This window comes from Myxocyprinus asiaticus, chromosome 19, assembly GCF_019703515.2.
Source record: "Myxocyprinus asiaticus isolate MX2 ecotype Aquarium Trade chromosome 19, UBuf_Myxa_2, whole genome shotgun sequence".
NCBI lineage: Eukaryota > Metazoa > Chordata > Actinopteri > Cypriniformes > Catostomidae > Myxocyprinus > Myxocyprinus asiaticus.
The window spans coordinates 8,633,247-8,660,236 of record NC_059362.1 but is presented as its reverse complement, the minus strand read 5'-3'; the positions used below and the strand labels follow the sequence as shown (position 1 = coordinate 8,660,236).

The 26,990-nt window shown below is 36.5% G+C and overlaps 1 protein-coding gene across 7 annotated transcripts in view; it reads right to left on the bottom strand.

Annotated features, from left to right (window-relative positions):
- LOC127410426 (neurexin-3b) overlaps positions 1–26,990 on the bottom strand; it is a 491,153-nt gene that overhangs the window by 98,082 nt on the left and 366,081 nt on the right. For all 7 annotated transcript variants that reach the window (XM_051645685.1, XM_051645682.1, XM_051645680.1 and 4 more), the window contains one exon: positions 21,477–21,658. In XM_051645685.1, coding sequence (XP_051501645.1) covers positions 21,477–21,658 — 182 coding nt within the window. The remainder of the gene's footprint in view (positions 1–21,476; positions 21,659–26,990) is intronic.

The following is a 26,990-nucleotide window of genomic DNA, read 5'->3' as shown; positions in this document are numbered from 1 at the left end:
GCCATATGTTCTCAGAGTAAGATGGATTGAGAGAGATTTCTCTGACAGTGGAGGGGAAGAATGAGAATTAGTAAAATTGCGGAATAAATAGCACGACGAATCTAGGTCGCCCGTCTCCTTCTTGGAATAACATTATGGCAAGAGTGGCCTAGTTCTTTGGTGTGCTGGACATTTCAAAAGCAAGCTGTCTAAGAAACTTGACTTGCATATAAGACAAGCTCATACATCCAGCCATCCAATAACCATGAAATCTCAAGATCAGAAAGAATCAAAGAGCGACCCAACTGTGATAATCAATTGTTCTAGTCTAGGCTTATACAGTGAAAACACTTTTTTGGAACACTTTCAGGTTTTTAAAAACATGAGGAGGAGTATATGACAGAACTTTCATTTTTGGGTGAACTATCTTTTTAAGCAAATAAAACATAAGTGTACATAAGAACTAATTACACATGCAAACACATCAATGACTAAAAGTTTGCATAACAAGCAGACATGATTTTTGAGTTTCATTCTGTGCCATCTGAGTCATCACTGAGTCTGTGTTATGTACTTGGAGCCATCTCTTGGTGGCCATATGTAATTACAGTGATTGATTACATGACTCTCTGCGCAAATATGGGGGATTATCACCACTGGTTGGAGCAATCTGAACCCAATCTGATTGGATTAGTTTTCCATGATGCTACAGCATTCATCTGATACAGGGAAGCTAACGTGTTTGTAGCCAGATAGCAACATGGCAGATAGCCAGATGTTTAGTGCACATTGTGCTTTGTGTGGGTTATCTAATGATCTATGCATCAGATTATGTTGTATGTGGGCTTATTGTAAAGTTAATCGCCTCCTCTTAGTAATGGTATGTGATATTTTATGTTCGGTTCATTTTCTGTTAAGTTATAAGTGAAAACTCGGCATATGAGCAACACCTGTTCACATGAAACATGGATGTCAAAGACATATACTTAGCTATTACTCATTATACTTTTGTGAGTTAAACAAATAGAATGGTTATATTCTACTCTTTGAGAGCTTTCCAACAACATATAACACATGGCTATTTGATGAGATTGATGTTTTTTACCAATTACATAAATTACATTTTTATTAAATTATCAAAACAGAACACTTCTGATTTGTCTGAAAATTTCAAAGCACTTGTTCAGTTTTGGTCATAATGCCTACAACATTTTAAAGGTCAGCTTCTAAGCTTTAAAACGATACCTATTTTGTGTTGGTCAAGATAGTTATTAAGATTGTAGTTATTAATAATTTGATAATTATAGATTTTTCTCACAGGCCCATCCAAGCTTAAAGGGTTAACCAATACGGACATGTCGGACTCTTCAGCAAGCCAGCCTACATATGGCTTACTTATAGTTGACTCTTGAAAAATGTATCACAGCACCTTTAACTAACCTGAAAGAAATGTTTAAGATGTGCATGACCAAGTGTGACTACCTATTTGTGTGACTAATGCATTATGAAAACACTGTGATCCAAGTGCACAAAATTACGCTAGGAGAAACTTTGAATACACACTGTGAATTGATCCAGTAAGAATGAAAGCTTTCAGTGTGAAAATATTGGCCCTAGAGCCCTGCAAGTCTTCATTAAAAGCACTTTGACACTTAAGGCAGAAACATAATCTAAGAAAGTTTATAAACACAGATGTGAATGAGTGGCCAACACATTGGCAAATGCTTTATAAGTCCTCATTAAAGGCAACATTGTAAGAGTCTGTTTTTTATTTATTTATTTTTTTATTTTTTTATTAGGGAGCAAATTATGTGAGCTTTTACATCGGTGGTAGCCAACCCTTCCTCTGGAGAGCTATCTTCCTGCAGAGTTCAGCTCCAACCCTGCTCTGACACACCTGCCTGTAATTTTCAAGTAATTCCGAAGACCTTGATTAGCTGGTTCAGGTGTGTTTGATTAGGGTTGGATCTAAACTCTGCAGGAAGGTAGCTCTCCAGGATTAGGGTTGGCTATGGCTACCCCTGTTTTTGCGTATTCAATTTGCAGACGCTTTTATCCATAGTAATTTCCAGTACACTTATTATAGAGATGTTACATGTACGTTCACATATGCTCATATATGACATCTATTACACTGTTTTTCTCAAACATTTGTTCATATAGTGTTGATTTATAAATATACTATTGCTATTTTAGTTCCTGTTAGTTCATAATGATCTTACATCACGTGTTAACTTTTAATATTAAAACGTATTAGTATATGTAGAAATTAACAAAGATGAAAGAATTATAAATGCTTTAAACAAATTGTTCATTGTTAGTTCATGTTAAAACATGTTTTAATTATTGTGTTAACTAATGTTAAAGTATGCAACCTTAATGCAAAGGGTTACTGATTAATTGTCACACAACTGGTAACAGAATGGATAGCCTGGACTAGAAGCAAACATTATCATGTACTTTCTCAACTACTGTAAAACTAACATTTCTTCAATGAATAGTAGAACAAAACTGCCCTCTGTTTTGTTCTTTTTCTCATGGTGACTACACTGGTGAATGAAATCTCAGTGCAAAAGTAGCATTTGGTGTAAATATTTCTCCATGTTGCTATCATTCATTATCATTAAAGGGCCTAATTGAACTTCAATTTGTCATGGATCAAACAAACAATGTATTTGTCAACAAGTCAGGGTCTCTGCTTTACACATAAGCACTTTAAAACTGGGGTTTGTCATTTGAATTGATATGGAAACTCTTCTCCTTCCCAGTACAGTTAAAAACAGAAATAAGTAGCAATCACACATGCATGGTTGTAATATCTTGATATCTCACACCTCTATAAGAAAAAAGAGTGTGAGGCTTATGATGCATGGATGATTTGAAAATGTGCTAATAATGATAATGGAAATCTTGAATTTTTTCACCTTCTAGTATTTTCACCTGGTTTGCCCTGGACAAGAAACTCATCCTTCAGTTGCACTTTATTTAACAGTAGTGTTCTTTCAGTACACTTACAGTGTACTTACCCAAGAAAATTTGGACTAATATTAGGTAACTACATGTACTTAATATGGGTTAAGGTTAGGGTTAGGTTTAGGGTTAGTACCTAGTAATGGCTATAGTTGATGTAATTATATAGTACGTAAATGTGGAACAGTACTGTAAAATAAAGCGCTACCCATCCTTCTACTCGAATCAATGCTTTGTTGCAGCTTTTGTACACCTCAGGAAAATGGTTCCCCACACAAGTTGACATATCACATGTGAATGAGCTAATTGGCTAACAGATTGCAGGTTCAAAGAACATATCAGCTTGTGCTATTTAGAGTTGCATGCTTAAACTTAGTAATTTGTCTGCATATTAAACTAAGATAGAAGAAAGTATTTTAACATAAAAAAATAACACATAGGCCTACGAGCTTTAATTAACATGGAAGAGATGTGTTACAGTGTACAGTGCTACAGAAAAGTTCTCACCACCAGGATGTCAATTAGAATATTACACCCAAGAAACTTGTTATCACTTACAACAGTAAGATTTGTTTAGAGGATAAGGTCAAAATTAATAAGACATTCTGTACGATAATCTTCTGAACAGAATTCCAAAGCTTGCCAGTTTCGTTTGATCTCTCTGCTCCATTTGTTGGATGGAGAAAGAAACTTCTTGCTGTTTTAGACAGCAGGTGCTTAATCCAAATGAATACAATCAGTTGGAGTCAATCTCTCTCCCCGCTCAAGATAAGGCTTCCATAAGGTTTATTTTCCAATGTTGATGTTTATAACATGAATAAGCAATTTATAGTTTACAAATGTACAGTGATCACATTGATTGTAAATGTCTGATAGTGCCACAGTTACTATAATTTTCAGGGAAATGAACCTACGAATAAGATATAATAAAACTGAAATTAAATAGATTTGTGTGAGAGAGTTTTATATGAATTTTGACACTGAATTATCGACATAAACCCATTTAATCCCAAAACAGTCCAAACTGAGTGGAGCCCAATGAAACAAACTGTATGCTGTATTTATTTTATTTTTAAGTTAGTGAAAGTACGATCACAATTGTAACTGGTGGGAAACTATAGCGCCAAATTTTTGCTCACTTGCTCAACAGAACCCAATACAAAATTGCAAACAATACATTAACATAATATATTTATATATATACCTTACCACCCAAGGTAAGCTTTTCTGATGACCCAGAATTTTTAAACTTTACATCTATATCAGTTGAGTGACACATTCAAAGTCATAGTGTGAATATATAACCTAATATTTCTAAATATCAGGATTTTATAAAAATACAGCCATGTCATAATTATTCAACCCCTATTGCATGTAGCTGTTTCTTAAATATGTAAGGCTACACAAGTAATTGTTTTAAAACAAAATTAAGTCATCAATCTGCAATGGCACTTATTTAAGTTTTAAAATGTAAGTTTAGCGTTGTAAGCAAAAATGTATTTCTATGCAAACAATGCCATTAAAAATAAGCTGTCTCAAAAGCTAATAGAGGAGATTATTTCATTACATAAGAATTCCTGAGGTCATGGCTAAAAGTACATTTCCAAGGCACTTCAATTTCCAGTAGACAAAGCTGGCAGCACCATTCATAAATTTTTTAAATATGGTACAACAGCAACCTTCTTGGGGTGTGGAAGAAAGCAAAACTTCACCAAGGGAAATGTTGACTTGAATATTCAAGAAGTAATTAGGAAAGACCTGTGGAGTCCTGGAAGAAGGTTTTATAGACGTATGACACTAAACTGAAAATGAGTTTTAGACCCATTGGTCAGCAGTACGTCTGGAGTAAGATGACAAGGTGATGACAAGAACGACACCATCCCCACAGTCAAGCATGGAGGTGGGTCAGTCCTGTTATGGGGTGTTTTGCAGCTGCAGGAAACGGCTATCCTGACTATGTGACTGACACCATGGATTTTTTCAGGTATCAGGCCATTTTGGCATGAAAAATGTGATGCCTTCAGTGTGTAAATTGAAGCTCGGTGATCACTGGACTTTCCAGCAAGACAGTAACACCAAGGATACATCCAAGCTGTCCAAAATCTGGTTCAGGGATAGGTCGTGGAATGTCCTTAAATGGCCCTTTCAATCCATAATTAATATCCCATTGCAAACCTTTGTTGGGATTTCAAGGAAGCAGTGGCAGCACATAAACCAAAGAATGTCAATGAGCTGGAAGCTTTTGCTCATGAGAAATGTGTAGAAATTCTAATAGAGAGGTGTCCGAAGCCTGAGAACACTTACCTGAAACATTTATTTGCTGTTATTAAGGATAAAGGATGCTCCACAAATGATTGATTTTGGGGGTTGAATATTTTTGACATGACATTTGTGGAGAGAATTTTTTATTTTTTATATTAAAATTTGGGTAAACTGAACTCTTTGTTCTCAAAATCACTCAAATGTGTATTAAAAACTTACTTTGACTGTTGTATATATATATATATATATATATATTGGTTAAAAAGATAATGATAAACCAAGAATACTTCAGTATTTCTTTTTTAATTTGGCTTTGTTTCATTTATTGCAACAACAGTTTGAAATCAGCAATTTTATCAACCAGTCGCATATTAAAAAATTAGGCTCTGTGTGAAATATATGGAATTAAATGGCTCTGGTCATGTGACTGTTTGCACCAGTGTTTAAAAAAAATAAAATAAAATGAAATCAAGAGTATGCACTGCCATTTAAAATTGACAACTCTGTGTAAAATACATCAGCAACTCTTTTTAGACCATTCAAATTTCAATCACAATTGTAACCGGTGGGATTTAATGGGTTAACAAGCCACTGAACCTGTGCTGAAAAGGTGAATGGAAAAAATTATAGAACACTTTAAATAAGCAGAAAAGGTTCAAAAGTAGTATTGGATTTCTTCAAGGTTACGTTAATCTCTTTTTTGTACCTCTCTCTTTGCAAGCACAGTCTTTCTTTGTTTAGATTCTTGCCCTCGCATGCACACACAGTTTCAAAACAGCTTTACAGAAAATTATGCTGTATCAAAAACCTTTTGCATTTTTACATTTACATTCATTTGTATTAAAACTATGTTTTGTCCTAATGACAATGTGATTATTTTGTGTTTTTTTAATTTGTTTTTTTTTATAATGTTCCTTAGTGACAAACAGCACAGCACTTTGTCTTATAACATGAAATATATATGAAAAAGGAGATTTGGATATGCACGGGAGAATCAACGGTTAAATGCAACTGTTTGTCTGTCTTGATCTGTCATTTCTTTCCATCTTTTTTCAGTCTCACATTCTCTCTCTCTCTCTCTCTCTCTCTCTCTCTCTCTCTTCTGTGTATTCTGGTGTTTGCAATGACTTCATATTCATTTGAGCATCCGTCAGAGTTCTAGTGTATGATTGACAGGCCACATCTCTCCTCACCGCTCACACATGATGTTTGGAGTGTCACATTGCAGTTTCTGAAATTCCCATGGCACGGTCTCATGGAACTGGCAAACACGTGTCTCTTGTTGATGTAAATTTCATAGCTGTTGCTTAGCTTGCGATCAATATGTTATTAAGCTGTTAAAAGCTATTTGGACACATCAAAGGTTAATGCTTCTGTTTTAAAGCTGAAATGTGCCATTTTCCGGAACTGCCAAAACGATGATTGTTTTCAAAAAGGATTTCTGAACATTCACTCTGTTTGACAGTGCTGTTTGCCAATCCCATCCCAATCTCACAGCTTTGTAAAGCTAATGTTGCTGTGGATATTCAAACAAACAGGGCAATGTTTTGATAGTGCCACAGTGTTTATGCAAATGAGCTGCCTCTCAAGCTGGTTTACTGTATGAGAAAGTGATTTAACATTGATAAATTACATAATTCACCTTTAAATTAAGGCGGATTCATGTATTAATTGTTAATTAATTTACATTCACTTTGGAGCAAACAACATAATGTAGAAAAATAATAAAACTATGTAAAAATGCAAACACAGTCATAATGTGTTCAATGTCAATTACTTAATAATACTGAACTGCAAGTTATAAAGAATTACAGTTGATTTTGTTGTAGCCATGTTACCAACTTGGTCTACCCACAAGCCGTAATAGTAGTACGAGATGGCAAAATCGTAAGCAATCGTATGAAATGGCTCAGACAAAACAGTACAACTTTTACTTCCAAAGAGGGGGTTATGATCTCACGAAGTGGCAAAACTCATGAATATTAATTAGGCTATGTGCAGAAAACCAAATAATCTTTTACCATTTTGATAAAAAGTAATTCTTCATGACCAATTCAAGTGTTCCAATATACACTCATTGAGCACTTTATTAGGAACACCTGTACACCTACTTATTCATGCAATTATCTAATCAACCAAAGGTGTGGCAGCAGTGCAATGCATATAATCATGCAGATACGGGTCAGGAGCTTCATAAAATGTTCAAATCAACCATCAGAATGGGGAAAAATTTGATCTCAGTGATTTTGACTATGGCATGATTGTTGGTGCCAGATGGGCTGGTTTGAGTATTTCTGTAACTGCTGATCTCCTGGGATTTTCACACATAACAGTCTCTAGAATTTACTCCAAATGGTGCCAAAAACATCCAGTGAGCGGCAGTTCTGCAGATGGAAATGCCTTGTTGATGAGAGAGGTCAACGAGAATGGCCAGACTGGTTTGAGTTGACAGAAAGGCTATGGTAACTCAGATAACCACTCTGTACAATTGTAGTGAGCAGAATAGCATCTCAGGGTGCACAACATGTCGAACCTTGAGGCGGATGGACTACAACAGCAGAAGACCACGTTTGGCACTTTATTAAGACCATAGTATTTCTAATAAAGTGCTCAGTGAGAGTATATTAACATAATTAATTTGATAACTTGATCCGTACATCTAACACTGTCAGTCAGAGATGTTCACAGGTTTTTCATCTGAAGTCTGAGTCAGGTCTGGAGTCTTTAAACTGGAGTCCAAGTCAAGTCTCAAGTCTTTTGTCACGAGTCTGAGTCAAGTCTCAAATCACTAAACGTTACTTCTTTTACATATATATATATATATATATATATATATATATATATATATATATATATATATATATATATATATTAAATACTCTACCTAAAAATTATAACTGTATGATCTTTGAAAAATCTGGGATATTAATAGGATTCTACATTTATTTTATCTTATTTCATTTTATTTTATGATTTCACAGACTTAATTAACTTATCCTGTACATTTTTTTATTTTTTTTTATTTTTTTTTTAAAGGTGCTGCCGTTTTTCTCATGGTCAGTTCAACAAGGCTCAGAACACACACACAAGCAATGCAATATGATTTATGCAATGCAATGTAATACGATATCATTAGGTAGGGCTGGGCGATATGGCCAAAAAAAAAAAAAAAAAAAAAAAAAAAAAAACATATATATACATATATATATATATATATATATATATATATATATATATATATCACAATATTTTTTTCATATAGTTCAATATTGATATTTATCATGATATATACTGTATATTTCATATCATTAATGGGGGCAGAACTGCATTCCACATGTTTGTTAGACCTCAAGAATGAATTAAACATAACTTGTTTATTTACAACTCTAGAGGGTAAGCTATCTTTAAAGTATGCTCAGTTTAGGATTTAATTCTACATAAGGTGTGTGACCTCTTTTTGGTAAATTTAGCCAGTTTAATTATGTTTGACTCCACTGAAAGACTTTCTTGTGATGCTTCACACTCCAGCTCAGTAGGTGGCAGTAATGCACCATAAACTGGATTGCCAACCGCCAACAAACTTCAACAGAGGAAAACTTCCTTGCCTGTGACAGTGCTATGAATCATGAAAAAAAAGTTTAACTAAATAGTACATAAATAAACAGCAATGGTGTTGATGTCAGAGTTGTTGTTGTGTTCAGTCGACAGCTGTTGTACTGCATTGTCAGTGCTGTCTTGTTCGGTACACAATGATATTAAATTAGCCGGATAGCTAGCTAATGGCTAGTGGCTACCAACCCTGATTGGTTTCCAAAACTGCAGGGCTGCCTGCTAATACTTCCTAACAGGCTGATTTCATATCTGTGATTCAGTTTGCTAGTTGTGTGTATTACTTTGCCGAACTGCTTGCGTTTTTAGCGACACATACCTGTTTCAGGTACGTAGGCTAAATATTGAAAATTACTCAAAAGTTTATCATCGATATAGTTTTATCGCCCAGCCCTATCATTAGGTACAATTTTGACAAAAACTTGCCATCTGTTTTAAGTCAACAAAAAACTGTACGCATGCTGATTGCAAGATGCTAAAATACGGGAGAAATCTCTCTCTCTCTCTCTCTCTCTCTCTCTCTCTCTCTTTCTCTCTCACACACACACAAACACACACACACACACGGGGGGGAGAGTCAGCATATTTACTAAGAAAACATTGATAAAAACACTAGGTTTAAATTGACACAACCTCTGGTCGGCGATCCTAATGAGCTACTACAATGCCCAATGTTTGCGACAGTACAATATTACCTACCTTTGTGTGTTAATTAATGACTAACCTTTGAGAATGTGTTCTTCCTGAAGTTTCTGTTTCTGTTTCTGAGGGCACAACCAAATGTGAGCACAAATGGCATGGTGGGTGCCGTCAAATTTAATGGGACTCATCACTTTTCGGGGTTTATGCAGAAATACATCATCAAATTCTATGATAAGGGTCCGATCGATCATGACACATGGGGAAGCAGATGTAAGCAGATGTAATAAAACCATACAAATAAAACACAAGTTCTTCATTTAAGATATTAATAGTTAAGGTTTAAAGACTTGAGTAGTTTTTGAAAAAGTCCTTTGTGTCAAGTAGAGCCTGAAGTCATTTTAGGTCGAGTCTGGAGTCAAGTCTGAAGTCTATTACAACTACAGTACAACTTTAAACAGAATGGATAATTGGTCTCATGGTGAAGTTTTCGACTCTAGTACAAGGAGTCCCGGGTTCTAATCCACCCTAATATAAATTTATATTTTAACAAACGGAGATTGCATTTGTACATCAGTGGATGTACATCATGAGCAGGGACACATCTGTTTGCATTTTGCTTTGCAATTTAACTGAAAATTAGCACGTGCTGCGGTTGCATGAGAGAACATTTCCGGATAGGAGGCTAGCTAAAATGTGATGCCTGAGTTGTAAAGATTTGAAATTGTGTTTGTGATTGGTTGGTCAACATAGGCATAGAAGTCATACCTTTTTGTATAAGCCTTATGATTCTTACGATTTCGCCATCTAAATTTTTACAATACGACTATGTTGCACATCCTAAAAAATAGGGAGATTTCCTTGTCACAGAGTTTTGGAGAAAATGTTTTGAGAAAAACTTTTGAAATTATATCTCAGAATTGCCTTTAACAGTAGTGAAAGGAAACAAATTCAAGCTGACACAATCCATCAGCATTTACAACCCAATAAGTAGCAGCAGCCGCACAGATTGTGATAACTGCATCAAAAGTGCCTCACCTGCAATAACCAGACACATATCTGATTGGTATCATGTGCCCACCAATTTTTGGCAGAGATGAAATACAGAGGAAGCATCGGAAATTGTTGAGCAGGAGGCGATCCAGCGCTGAAATTCTTTCATGTTTTGTTGAGACCATCAATGACTATGTGGCAATGTTTTCTCCAGCACACAGATTTGCATTCCAATATATCGCTTTTCTGTGGCTCGCTATTCGCTCAAGTGATATCACAAAATAAAATGCAACCAAATGTTAAATAACAATACTAATGTATCATTTTATATGAACCTATTATTAATATTACAATTATAATAAAACTTATTACAATATTAAAATATTCAAGTAGACTGGGTTTAGTTCAAGACTGATCACACTGAATACGGAGGTTGAAAGTTTTGCTGCTGAAATCGGTCTGTACTTACCGAAATTCAAACCACTTCCCCCAGTGTCCAGGGCTGGAAGTGTTGTTAAGGTGTGATGCCAAAAGCAAGTTGTATTTTTAGTTGTAAACGATGTAAAACAGTCAACAGGAATGCAAATTTTTTTAACCCTACCCCCTATCCCAAGCCCTAACCCTAAACCTAACCGTCAATGGCGTAAAGAATGAATTTTAGAGCGAAAATGCCACCTCCATACAACTATAATACTCAGGTTTGTGGGTCTGGAAGAATCCGTGCTTACCGAGTATTATGCGTGGGTTCTTGGCTATTTTCCTTGTCTGTTATGGCCACTGAAATGAGGAGTCAGACCAAGACTTCTGTGCTCAGAACTCAGGGTTTATTTAGACATTTCTTAACATTAACTCCGACTCATTCCACCTGATTACCTTGTGCATTCTCCCCTCTCCCTCTAACTCTCTTCCTGTTTTCGCTCTCTCTGTTTTCCTACGTTCGCGATATCTCGCGTACAATCTAACTTTATTTAAACCTTTCCATTTCAGTTCTTACACAACTACAATTGTTTTTGAATGCAATTTCTTCCTGGTTTCCTTGGGACCAGAACCCTTGTCTCAGTGTTTGCTTCCACAACTAGAATTGCTGCAGGTAAAGGTGAACACATTTGAATTTATGCAAAAATGTCTTATGGGAGAGGCCACTTTTCTGTAATTCGGGCAAATGGGGTCGATTTCAGGGTACATGAACATTCACAATATGAGCGATATGAGATGTTAAATGTTTATCAAATCTCATGTCACATCGCGGTCACAATTTTTGTCAAATTAATGATTTTTTGACCAAACTGTGCAGTCCTACAGAACAGTTAAATATCATTTTCAATGATTTGTGAATTAATATTCATAAGTTACGATTTCACAATTTAGCAACCTCCCTGAAATACTTCACATGACAACAACAATATTCAATCCTTTTTTTTTTTCTTCACCTACTGAAAGTGTGAAAACGGTTCTTTCCAAACTTCTGGAAACAGTGGTGTTTCAATGCAGAAATCCAAATATACTGAAATATATTGTCAGATGAGAGAGAAAGAGTGTGTGTGAGAGTGATAAATCTCACTTTCTTTTTCATCAAAAACAAAAAAATAAAAACAAATTAAGCATAAAATGGAGCACTGTTTTACACACTATACTTCCAGCCTCCCTCAGTTCACTTGTTTGGGTTGTGACTTCAGATTTCTTTCACTTGTACCTGTTTTGTTTCTTATCAAAACACCTAATTAAAGTGGGAAAGGGCAGTTAAAAGGGTTCATTGTGTCTGTACAACATGTTAAAGGCTCATATGCCGTAAAGTTCTCTCTGACCACAGCATCTCCCTGGTACCAGGGTTGTGATTATCGTCCATTATTCTGCAAAGGAAAACAGTCACTATGCTATTAAATTGATTACATCATTATTCATTAATGTCTATTGCACAAAAAAACAATATTACACGAATATAAGCACAATCACAGATTGGACACTTCATATATTTAAAATGTTCCATTTACGAATATGAGGAATCTAAAAAGCTCTTGGAAAAATGAACGAATGATTACTTGATTCATCAGACGGATCTCACAGTGAAATCGAAAACAGTAAGTTGACTTTTCTTTAGCTAAAATCGGTTCGTGTTTACTGAAATTCGAAACACTGCCCCCAGTGGCCACAGTGGTAAGTGTTGTTGGGCGTATGGGCATGTGCTCCATTTTCGGGGTGTAATGTCCATGGAGGGGTGCCGAAAGCGAGTTGTAAAGCAAGTTGTTTTCAGCTGTACAGGGTGTAATACAGTGAAGAGTAATGCATATTTTAAAAACTGTACCCCACCCAAACCCCAAACCTAAACTTTACCAATGTTAAAATGTAATGTTAGAGGGGAAAACACAACCTCCGAATCGCGCTTGTTACTGATTATGCGAAAGTGATTACTTCTTGATTTCAATGCGGGATCCAAACCCTGGTCTCCCACACTGTTGATGAAACACAATTTCATTCACACCACAAGGGAAGGTAAACACACTGGAGCCGATGCAAAAATGTCTGAAAGGAGATGGTGCTTGTCATTGAGTTGGAATAATGTGGCGGATCCTAGGGTACGGGAACTCTCAGAAACAACTTGCCTTACTGTGTGATCATGTTGGATTTAGTTTTTACACCTCAAAAACCTTTTTCTAAATCAGTATCTTTGTCCTGTTTTAAAGTACAGAATTGTGTAAGATCACAATTAGATGATAAGTTTTCAGACAGAGAATATATCTTAAATTGAGTTTATTATTCTTACACCATTAGCAATTTATTTTCTTATTTTAAGCATAAACCTCACTAAATTTGGTTAGATTAATGCTTAAATCAGTACTACTACTTCTATTAATAATAAAACTATTTGACAATGGAGTAAGGGAAATAATAAAAGATTTGTAAGATATATTCTTACAATATTTGCACAGTTTTTCTTCTTAAGTACATTTAACTAGTTTTAAGGTGTTTAGTTAATTTTACTGGAGTATTACAATAAAAAAAAATTGAAATGTGAACTGTGATTAATTCTACTAATAGAATGAGGCATAAAGTCATTGATAACACATTTTAATGTCACATTAGTTAAGGTTTTACTGAGGCGGGTGTCTGAATATTCACAAACAGTATACCATTGCACGACTGTATTGAATTCTTTTTACCCCTGAACGAAGAAGAACTTCTCCAGAAGTAAATCGGGGCCTATCAGTTGTGTTCAGAGGCCTTAGGGTGACTTATTTATTTGGCTGAACAGTATGGAGCACTAGTGTGACAAACATAGGGGTCACTTACAATTAAAAAAAAAAATTAAAAAAAGAAAGTATATTCCTCACACAAAGCTATCAAATGGCTTGAAATAAGACTTGGAATAGATAACGTAAAGAATACTTTTATTAAGCTTTTATTTCCTTTTTGGAGTTCAATAGCCTGTGGTTACTATATGCTTTCACTGAATTGAAAAGAGCAGCCAGGGCATTCTGCTTAACATCTGCTCAATGGATGAAAAAATGTCAAATGTGTTTGGAACAACATGAAGTTTAGAAAATGATCATATTTGGGTGAACTATTCCTCGAGAGGCAGTCACACCAGATTTTGTGTTCCATTCTCTTACTTACATGCATATGCATGCAAACATGGGACATGGGTAGAATTTTTGTCTCACTGTGTATTAAAGATTGAGTCAGGTGAACTGTGACCTGTGAATCTGTATAATGGAAGATAAGCCTATAAGACCTATTTTTTCACAAACTGATCTTTAAGATGGATAAAACTGATTTCACATGCTTTAACCTTGTGTAAATACACTTACAAACAATGCAGAACTTAACTTGTAATGTGACAGGCTGAGACTACACACAGTAGTGGCAGCTAGTTAGTGTTGGATCTAAACTGCTCTATTCAAAATAACTAATCAGATTGAAATCAGACATATGTGCTAATATTCCTTTTTTACAACAACTGTGAAATTGAATTGGAGTTGAAGCTCTTTCAATGGCTCATTAGCCCAGCATGGAACAACTCATTAAGACTTGATGTTCCCCTGGGATTTGGCAATGAAAAAAGAGGGACTGTTAGTAAATTAAAATTCTGACTCTCACAATAAGCAACAGCACCATTGTTTTTGTTTAGAACGAATATTGATTGCGCAATTACAAACAATAATTTTACAGTTCACCCTGTAATATGGGAAAATGGATGAAAACATTAAAATAAAATGAGGATTTCAAAGACCACATACACACTACAGCTCATTACAGTTTATACCCTATTCTGAGTGCTTTAATCCATTCTGTACACACAGAGTTTGTTTATTATGAGAGTGACAACTCATATGCATTCTACAACTGAATTTCAATTGAATCTGTGTAGCGCGTACAGGACTGAACAACTAGCTGATAATGAAGTTTGCAAATTTTAATACCAGTCTTTCTTTCCTCCATAGTTACGGTCTTGACTTCGACTAATCCATGGAGTCAACAGTGGCTTGCAAATTACTCCAGTCATTAAAATTAGTTTGGTAAAAAAAAAATATCTACTATTAACAAATGGGTTAACACTGTTGGCATCTATGTTTCTTGTTTTCTTTTAAACCACTCCTGACCCATATCTGCATGATTTTATGCATTGCAATGCTGCCACACAATTGGCTGATTAGATAATCACATGCATAAGTAGGTGTACACGTGTTGCTAATAAAGTGGTCAGTGAGTGCATATACTGTATATATATATATATATATATATATATGAAACATTCGACTAGTTGAGGTCGACTAGTTTATGTAGAATTTACTAGTCGATCATCATGACTAATCCCTATTCAGGTTATAGGAGTGACTCCTTTATTCCGTACACACACTTAGCAGATTCACTCCTGCAAATAAACTTGGTTGTGACTCTTTGGAATGTGTATGTGCCATAACGTACCACAAAGCGGAAAAATCCACTTTGGATCACTCAACAGGCAAAAAGTTCATCTCAATGCTCCAGTGATTATTTGACTGAGATGGTAAAGGATGTGATGTTTGGTTAGAGGCATTAGCTGATAAAAAGAGCACACTATGTCCCACTTCTCCTCGGTTTAAAGTCAATGAGTTAATTTGCACTGAAGCCTCACAGAGGGGCGTTGTTAATCTTTAGTTTATATGTGTTTGTGTGTGTGTGGCTGAGTGTATGTCCTCATGGTGCACCTGATATAAGCTCATAGTACTGGTCCAATCAGAACCCCTTTTGTCTGATTTGATGGGATATTGAGTGTTGTCTCTCCTGCTGTGTGCTGTTGAGTGCAATTTAATAATGTTATTAGGTGGCTCTTCTTCATTTTAGTTAGGAAACAGTTTGAGCTGCATCAACCCGATTATATTTTTTACTTGGATGAACTCGGAAGAATCGATCTTGTGACTCAAAACAAACCAACAGGTTTGCGTCACTGTGTGTATCCTTTAGCATGGGGCAGGAATGCTTAACCTTTTGCAGTGTCCAGACACTAATAATAACTCTGTGTGGATGCACCAAATGACCAAGGATTTCTTTATTGCTAAATCCTATCCTTCCACATCCATTTCTTGCATTAATGAAAATGCTGGCTCGGCATCCATTCTATCGTTGTAGTAATGACGCATTGTTTAATATTGTGATTTTTTTTCTCTAAATATTTGCACTTTATTCATGCAATGCACTACTTTATTACACGGCAGCCTGGAATACTCTGATTGGTCAATGGCGCCATCTAGCGGTCTGTTATTGCTCTGTAACAACCGTAGCTCCACGCATCAGACTGCTCATCCGGGGTCTGTGAGCCATCTCTCCTACTTCACGTAGCACTCTGCGATCTCTACAAGTAAGCAAATAAAATAATTTCAACTCAAATACATTTTTCATGTGCATTTATTTATTTATTTGTTAAGTAGTCTTGTAATAAGATGCATAGTTAACAGTTAGACGTTCATTAATAACAAAATAAACACCAACAGAACTCCAACGCACACCAGAGATTTATTTCAGCTGTTCAGTGATTTGTTTCTTCTCAGATTCCATAATTTCAATGCAAATCAATATTTTACGTACATGTATTTATTGATTTGGTTAGTAGCCTTGTAATAAGTGGGATAATGTACACTCAGATGGTTGTTATCACAAAATAAACCTCTTCAGGGTGATTCAAGACCCCTCCGCTACACGTCGGGTTCCTGATCATTCTGTCAGGGTTTATTTTGCGATAACAACCATCTGACTGTACGTTACCCCTAACTTAATTGTCATTATTATGACTTTAATCTCATAATGCCATGACTTTATTCTAATAATTGTGACTTTTTTCTCAAAATATTACGACTTTAATGCTACGACTTATTCTTGAAACTTTATGAAAATATCACCGTAAAATGCATGTTATGAGATTATTCTCAAAACATTTAGTTTTCCCCCGATTTACTAAGATCTCAAAAAACGGGTGCTAATTTGCTTGTGCAATCTATGAAAATGGGTGTGCGATTTTCATCATGGGCGTTTTCGCATTGTGGGCGTTTCACGGGTGATTTACTAAGAAAAATCCTGCAAATAACTACACGTGCAAATATGTTGGACACACCCTCCAAAACGAGGCTTTTGCGTGTGGTACATGCACCAAATGCAATTACAGTACAGGTCTCACTAAATACCATTTTATTTTTATTAAATATGGCATTTATATGTTTATTTATAGGATAGTATGATATCATCATAAAATCCCTGCTATTTAACAAGTGTAAGAGTAGTTGATGAGAATGCACATGACACACTTCATTTGAAATGTTCATAATTCACAAAGAAAATACAATATTCTGTACACGTCAAGCCATCGCACCACTGATGTATACTTCAATGAAAATGGAATTTCAAACCGTTATTATCTTGACCATGGCAAAATTAGCTGCACACAAGAGAGACACGGGAAGCTGCACAGTACAGAACTTGTGCTACCTGCTCATTTCATGGGATCAAGGCAAAACCTGTTCGGCATACATGTGCATATCGGCCTGCTTCGAGTACCAGTTAAAAACGATGTTTAAACCATTAAATTACAACATAATTTGGGCATATATTAATAATTTTATTTTACATTAATGTGTGTCAATAAAAGGTGTTCTACGTATTATCTGTTCTCAAAGTCTCCTTTTTGTCACAATGACAGCATGATGCACAATGCAAATCAGATTAATACCTGCCTTTCATTCGTATTAATTTGCTCACGTAGTTTCCAATTCTGAAATGACTTTCAGGCTTGATAAATCAGTTTGCGGGAGCAATTTGAGTCATTTGCATCTAGACCGCCCTTTATCATGCACATTTCGAGACACGCCTCTAAATTGCATATTCATTTTGGGGAAACAAGCAAAAAATTGCCAAGACGTGCTATTTTGTGCATCTGAAAGATGCAATCTTTAAAAGACTACTTTAGTAGATCAGCTCTGACCTTTTTTTAGCATGCTATCAAGTTTGCACTTTTTTTATACACACAAATCCTTAGGAAATCGGGGCCTAAGAATTTATTCTCATACTACTATGACTTTATCCTCAAAATATCCTTGTTGATTTTTATTTTTATTTTGACGTGGCAGTATAACATCGTCGTACGCCCCCATTCTCCTATCCGACCCACAGAATGATGTTTTACATTTTAGGATCTCAAAGATGGCAAACTACGTTCTTATGCACAAAATGTATTTCAGTTTTGTCAATTTCATTATTGATTTTGATGCGTCTTCTTTTTTTTCCTTTTTTTTTTTTGTCTCGCCACGAGTACAACTTTTTTAAGATGCTGTGTCGAGACCCCGCATTCAGCTCCATCCAGTTGAGTGTAAAAAGCGCCATTTCCGCTGATATATATATACAACTTGGGTCGAATCTGGTCTTAATGCAAACAAGAGCGCTGTATCTTGCCTCACTCAAATCACTGAAAACAGATGGTACCAGAAGTTTCCTGCTCTCATTCAGTGACAGTTCTATGTATTCTCCTTGTGTGGCAGCCGACTCATTGTATTCAGTTCACCTTTGCGTTCAGATCACGTTGTAGTCCATGTTTCAAGAAATGCAAGAGAAGCTGCTTGTTGTATATAAGTCTAACCTATGGCTATATATGTATGTATGTAGATATATATATATATGTGTATGTATATATACACCGATCAGCCACAACATTAAAACCACCTGCCTAATATTGTGTAGGTCCCCCTCGTGCCGCCAAAACAGCTCCAACCCGCATCTCAGAATAACATTCTGAGATGCTATTCTTCTCACCACAATTGTACAGAGTGGTTATCTGTGTTACCATAGACTTTCTATGTTCAAACCAGTCTGGGCATTCTCTGTTGACCTCTCTCATCAACAAGGCATTTCCGTCCATAAAACTGCCGCTCACTGGATGTTAAAGTACTTTTAAAATATGTAACTTTTTAAAATAATACCATAAATAAGATACAATTCATAGAAATATCTCACAACCCCATCTGCCTTTCTGGCTACCCCATGTGCAGTTGCAAACTCAAGGTTGAGAACCTCTGGCAAAGTGGTTGTCAAATGGTGGGTGAAATTCCAAAATCCAATCTACACTATATGGCCAAAAGTTTGTGGACACCATATGTGCCTGATGAACATTTGATTTCAAAACCTTAGGCATTAATTTCCCCCTTTGCTGTAATAACAGCTTCCACTCTTTTGGGAAGGCTTTCCACTATACTGTATGTAGTAACATGGCTGCAGGGATTTGCTCTCATTCAGACACAAGACTAACAGTGAGGTCAGGAACTGATGTTGGTCGATGGGGCCTGACTTACATTTGCTGTTCCAGTTCACCCCAAAAGTGATTAGTGGGGTTCAGGTCTGGGCTTTGTGCAGGCCAGTCAATTTATTCCACGCCAGACACAGTAAACCATTTCTTTATGGACCTCACTTTGTTCACAAGGGCATTGTCATGCTGGAACAGAAAAGGGCTATCCCCAAACAGTTGCCCAAATTTGGAAGCACACAAAGCCCAAGCCATTACATAAAGAAACATTAAGATTTTTCTTTACTGGATTTAATGGAGTAAACAAATTAATTGTTTATTAGAAGGGGGTGTCCACAAACTTTTGGCCATATAGTGTTACTCTACCGCAGTGGTTCCCAACCCTGTTCCTGGAGACCCCCAAACACTGCACATTTTGTATATCTCCCTTTTCTGACACAGCCAATTCACGTCTTGGGAGTCTCCACTAATGAGCTGATGAGTTGAATCAGGTGTGTTTGATTAGGGAAATATCCAAAATGTGTAGTGTTGGGGGGCCTCCAGGAACAGGGTTGGGAACCACTGCTCTATGGTATTTTGCCACAAATTCATCTGTCACTTAATAGAAGAAAGCCAAATTAGGCAGTTGCCAACATGGACAGGTTGTGTGACATGCCTTCATCCTCCAAAACCATGAACGAATCTACACAAGGTAAAATAAATAAATAAATAAATAATACAACCCATGCTACTTTACATTAAATACAGGTTACTTTTGGTGCTGTGTTGGATCGCCACTTGATACAATGTAAAGTCTGGGTTCTGAAGCAAAACCAGTTGAGATTATCCTTCAATGTGACTCTATGTAAACAGCAGTGTTTCAAATGGAGTGTAATCCCAGTGCACCAGGGATTAAAATGAGTGTCACTTATCTTAAGGCACTTTTCCACTGCACGTTACAGTTTGACTCGACTCGACTCTGCCCGCTTTACTTTTCTGAGCTTGCTTTTCCACTGCAGTTTAGTGCAGCCTCAACGTGGGTGGGATTATAGGCTGATTGTCATAGTTGCGCCACCTCTACTGCCGTGACATCATCTTAAACGCAACACAAACACACAACAAAGGAGCAATGGAGGATATCGAAGGAATGATGTTCTTGATTCTCGGCATGTGGCTGTTCACAGCAAGACGACAAACATTGTTTCAAAAGAGGCTGACGGCAGCAAGACAAAATACAGCAAAAAAAAAAAAAAAAAAGGAGAGTTTGGGAAATCATACACAAAAGCGCAGATGAGGACATCACTGTGTTAGCTCAAAGACGACACACGAGGGTAAGCTAACCTGCCATCTAGCTTATAGCAATGACGCTGGTAGTGATGATTTTCTCTGACCAATCAGTGATCTGCAGGGTTTTGACATCACATTTAGTATCGGCTCGGCTTGCTTGGAACCTCGACCGAGGTGGTACTAAAAAAAGTATCAGGTACTATCCACAGTGGGAAAGCCCCCCAAAAGCGAGCAGAGTCGAGTCGAGTCGAGCCGTACTGTGCAGTGGAAAAGCCCCATTATTGAGCAACAGTCCCTCTCACCTCCACTTAAAAACTGAGATGTCTTGGCTTGTGTTCTGCTGAACAGATGGTGTGGAGCACATTACCTCTCCACAGAGAAAAATACTTTCAATGTGTTGGTTGATGTCTGGCTTTCTTTTAGACATTTTTACCAATTTCTTGCATCAGCAGAATCGCCTATAAAGACTTGTGTGGATTCCAGCAACATTAAATTAGTGCCTGACTAAAAAGACAATGTCTTTCAGGTCACAGCATGCACCTTTGAAGATCTTATTATAATTTATGTTAATTATATATGAATGTATATAATTACAATTCACAACAACATAGAGCAAGACACCAGACATTATTCATCTAAATTTGGTCTGTACATTTAAATGGATGAACTAAAGAATCTTTTCAACAGACTGAAATGAATGTCTACCTACAATAAAACATTTGTATTTAAAAACTGAGCCATCAAAAGCCAATTCTGATTGAACAGTGTTCGTACATATTTATAAACCTGCCAATGAAAATGAAAGTAGAAAATAGTCTTGATTATTTATAAAAAAATAAATAAAATAAAAAAAAAAATCATTAGGAACATCACAAGCAATTTGTCAAACCAACAATAGAGCCAGCAATATTTGAAGTATCGCACAGCCAGGTTTCAAGAGTAAGAGACATTCAGACACCCAACATAAGATCTAAGCATTGTAGGAGATTGAACTTACGACATGGAGCATGATGTAGTCTCCTAGCCTGGGGGCGCTGTCGATGCGGACCAGAATCCCATCCTTGATGGTGGTGCTGAAGCCCACCGCCAGTCTGTCCGTTCGAGTACTGGGCCTCTCGTTATTGGGCCATGTGTACGTGATGAGTCCTCCACCCTTTCCAAAGATGTACGTTGCTCCGGCTGCAAGGATGAAAAGAGATAATTAAGTGTGAGGTGTCAGCAGACTTCACGGTTTTCATTTATGGGTCATTTACAATGCAACAACCAGCTGTTACAAATGGGATCAGAGGTAGTGTGAAAAACATTAAAAGTTAGTTTGTCCTCCATTTGTTTGTTTGAAGATGTTAGCAAAAGGAGTGCCACAACCCACTACTGTGCCACGCCAACATTTGTTTATGCATGAGAAAAACACACAAACACCACCCAAAACCAGCACCTTTGGCATTTGCGCTTCCATCAGCACCATCATTAAGTGTTTTGTTTTTTTTGTTTGGAGTTGAGAGCTCAGAGGATTTTAGTTCCAATCATAAGAAAAACTTAGATCACTGTTCCTGTCCCTGGTAATGTCGGAGTGATCGTATTTATGAGTTAAGCACACATGAACAGCACCATAAAGTTGGAAACTAAAGGATTTTCTTTAAGACCCAACTTCCCGAGTTGGGGGGAGTGTTTTTTTTTTTTCCTTCCAAAGGGGAATTGATTAATAATAATAACTTATAAACTTTTAAAGACAGACCTACAGTGAGATCTGATGTTGTTAATCATGGTATACGCTTCTGTTAAAACTATAAGTCCACCTTATTTCAACGTAATAATACAAATAAAAATAAAAACATGTTTAATAGTGGGATTCCTAGTGAAGAACTACGAACCATAATCCTGAGGGGTAAAATCCACCAATCAGAGAATCTCAGCAAACAGAGCGTGCCAAAAGAGCTCTTCAGCTACTGCCCACTTATGTTACGCATTACGGATGACATAACCAAGTTGGTCTCCCAACACTCTACAAACGATTATATTCGTATATATATATATATGAATATTTTGCATTAAAATTACAATACATTGTTTCTATAATTATAATAAACAACTAAATCAATACTTTTATATTTTTCTGTCATTTTTCATTCGATTACGTCATTTTATGGGATTGTAGTTCATTCCCTCATTAAAGACAATAAGTTCACAGTCTTGTACCTTTTGTCCGATTTTCAAATACTTTTTTGCTTCAAGTTTGTAATGTTTCATTTCAGCTCAGAGCTGGTTAGTTTAGTTAATGGCTTAGAACTCTTAAATTAAATTCCTATGAAGAATTCTTAGAAATCCCTATGGAAAAATATAATAGGAAAAATACAGTACTTCCGGAAACAAGAACAAGGTACTCTTGCACTTTATACACAGTCTTTGTGCTTCCTTCCTTTGTCAGTGAATTCTTTAGTATTGTGTTGTATAATTGGATGATACCATACAATCTGATCTATTCCAACCTTCTCACTGGTTGTTTGTAAGTTTTCTGAAGATTGTTTGTTTGTTCCAAATTTTAACTTCAAGTTTGAACCCTGCCCTTGTTTGTATTTAAATGGTTCTTTATCACGTTCAATCTTTTGGCCCAAATAAAGGCCTATATGCCAAAACATGTTGGCAAATAAAGTTATATTTCTTAAATTTCTGCATTCCAAAAGTGTTGCTGGTTTTTCCTTTCACTAGTACTTTGTTTTTTCCATGCACCATGTTGGTTTTTTGAAGTTGCACCAGAACAACTCTGTAATATTGTTAGTGAGTAAAAAAATAAAGAAATATAAAATTGCACAATGAGTAACATACTTACAATTACAATTTACAAGCTCATAAATCACGATACCTTAATAATGTGTTATGGTACGGTACCAGGTAAGGTATTACAATACCACTGTTGTTGTTGTTTGAATAATGAGCTGAATGACAGAGAGTCAATATTTTAGCCTTTGCAGAGTCATAAATGCCGCTCCACAACCAAGTTCAGCCCAAATACCACTACTATATGAGAATATTAACTACTGTACATGCAACGGTAATTACGGTATACCATAATTACAGTACTACCGTTTAGTTTTTGTATTTTTTACTAATTACTACTACCAACGTGTACATAAATACCGTAACACTAACTTGTAATAAGGAGGACTTGAACACAGCACTACAAAAAATAATCTGACATTATAGATTTCCAAATAATGCTTTTATTAAACAAGTATGACTGAAACCTTGAACAAAACCTGAACTTCACTGATCACATGGTGGTATATAAGCCTAATTTAGTGCTTTCTGGACTGTTGTACATGATACCCTGGTCTGGGATCAGGCTCTGTGTTTTCTTATTGCAGTTCATGCAAAATTTATTAGAAGATCGCTGTTAAACCTCCACTGAGGGCGCCAAACGAGTTTATATCTTTTTATGCTAGTTTCAGTGGCCTAATTTTTCTGCTGACTCTTAGACCTTGGCTGAAGTGTCCAGCCCTTGAGCTGAGCTCTGGGATCAACACTTGGCCCAAAAGCCTCTTAAACGGGGCTCGATCCAGGGAAAAGCTCCAAAAAAAAAAAAAAAAAAAAAAACAACAGCACAAGACTCACAAACCTCATCCATTATACATGAACCTGCGACTAGGGAACAAAAGCTGCAGGGAAATCGAATAACCTCCTCCAAGTTTAATTTGACAAACAGCGGCCGCAAAAGGGCAAAGAAATTAAGACAGTCACATGCAGGAAATGTTACCATTAAACTTTCAAATCACACCCAAAGTGATAGATAAAACAAGTGGCCAAATCCCAAAAAGTTCCTCTGAATACCAGTAATTACCGCTCTGAATTAAGTACAATTCCACTCAAATCTGGACATGCATGTAATCAGTTAGGGGAATTAAAGCATCAAAATCTATAAAAATCTAATACAGGACTCTTCCTGTAATTAATTTTTGAGGAATGAACCAGTAAGATAGGGAAATGCTTGTGCAGTTTTTGGATACTGTACAGAAAGAACAAGACCAAGGCCGCAGGTGCACTGGCAGTTTTGTTGCGGCTGTAGGCATTTTTCCACCATTTGTTTGTTATTAAGACTGTATCATCTCATTTGCACATCTGGGCTTGAGGATACAGGTGGTAGATATTCCTTAAGGGGCCAAGACATCAGGCCAGGTGGATGGGGTTGGGCCCCAAGAGGGAGAAAGCCATATGGAAGTGAGATGAAAAAGAGAAAATATAACATGTACCATATATACAAGACCTGTACTGGGTAAACCTACCTTGTCCTGAACTAATGTTTCTATTGCCCTGTTTAAACCGGGTATTATAATCTGTCTCGGGTGATGCGATCAGAGAAAAGAATTACCATTTACATCTGGTAGTAATATGCGTCTCCTGTGACCACTTGTGATGGGATTTTGAGAGGAGGCTCTCTGTATTATGTGTGTGCTTCATATCTGTGAGAACATTTACATGGGCAGTTATAATCGAACTACCACAGGTTTTTGCATTGTCGAGCTACAGTCTTCATCTCTCTGTTCAAGTATAAATGACACCACACGCATAGGTGAATAGGCGAAAAAGGACAGCAGCTGAGGAAGTGACATAGACGTTTTCTGATTGACCAAAGTAGAGCGTTGTAGAAGTCAGCTACAGTGAGACCCACACAAAACACACAACAATATGGACAGCTTTACAGACACTTGCATTTATTACATTCTTTATGCATTGATTTTGGTGCAGATCAAATATGCGTTATCCATTGTGCTTATGGTAATGTTAGAAGGCAGAAGATTGAGCATTTTGCTCTTGGACTGTTCTATACGAGCTCTGATTTGCTTCACTGTGTAAAGCGTTATAATAAAGTTTAGGCTGAGGAAAGATGACGTTAATAAATAGAAGATTAAGAAAATATATGGTTTGTCTATGTTTTCTTAGCGACTGATGGTATTTGTTTCTGTCATTTTTTTCAGGCTGCATATTCCAAAAATATCATACTTTCTGCCTTAATCTATGAATGGAATCCACATGAGATCAGTAAAAGAAGCTGTTATAACCACTCAATGATAACTGAAAGTAAGATACATGCAGTAGTTAATGTGTAGTTTGTAATGTTTACATCCTGCATCGTCACTAATGCTAATGCTAACATGCTAATTTTGGCCACTGTTTGCATCTGTAGCCCTCTTTTATTGTATTTTATGATGGAATGTGTGAAAATAGTCCATGTAAGATCATGAAAAAAGTTTATTATACTTGTTTTATTAAATAAATACATGTATTGCTATTGCAAAGATGATGTTGGGTGATATACTTTTATATGTATGATATGAGTTTTAAAATGGCAGACAGATAGGAGGATTAGTCAATGGACAAAAGAATAGTAATTAGAGGCACATCAATGTCACAGGTGTGAATGGTTTACAGACTGCTGATCCGTTCAAAAATTAAAATTTCTAGCATTCACCATGTGTCTCTGCATCATAAACTAGATAAATCAGCCTATGAGGGGCACTTCAAAGGGAAAACAATCATAGTAGCTATGCTATAAGATTGCTTCGAACAGAATTTCCAATAAAAATTACTTAAAAGTTGAGTTCCGAATAACATTATTTTTGAGCCTCACACATTTTAGCCCTCCAAAGCTCGCACAGTGGATGGTAAAGTCTTCCCTAAAAGGGAATAGGGCATGGGGGTGTTCACTTCTGAATGTTTTTGTTTTTGCTTTTCTTCCCTGCTTTGTGTTGCGTTCGAATTCCGGGTTAAATACATATCATGTGACACCTCTGTTTTTTTTGGAGCATGCGCATAACACCAAGGCCTATTGTGGTCTGGTTGATGTGCATACATGCTGGACGGAACCGATCTACAATCGCCTTATCAAGGTATGTTAGTTCGATTTCCCAAAAACGGACTGGTATGATTTCAGTCGGACTAATATGTTTTCATGACATTTTTAAAAGACGATTGCTTTAGTCTGACTGAAATCAGACATTTAAAGTGCATGTAAAGCTGTGCAAATTCTTATGCATGAATATGTTTGTGGTTTTCCATACACTCACCGGCCACTTAATTAGGTACACCTGTACATCTGCTTATTCATGCAATTATCTAATCAGCCAATCATGTGGCAGCAGTGCAATGTATAAAATCAGGCAGATATGGGTCAGGAGCTTCAGTTAATGTTCACATCAACCATCAGAATGGGGAAAAATGTGATCTCAGTGATTTCAACCGTGGCATGATTGTTGATGCCAGACTGGTTTAAGTATTTCTGTAACTGCTAATCTCCTGGGATTTTCATGCGCAACAATCTCAAGAGTGTATAGAGAATGGTGCGAAAAACAAAACAGTGAGTGGCAGTTCTGTGGACAAAAATGCCTTGTTGATGAGAGAGTTCAATGGAGAATGGCCAGACTGGTTCAAGCTGACAGAAAGGCTACGGTAACTCAGATAACCCCTCTATACAAAGTGAGCAGAATAGTATCTCAGAATGCACATGTCGATCCTTGAG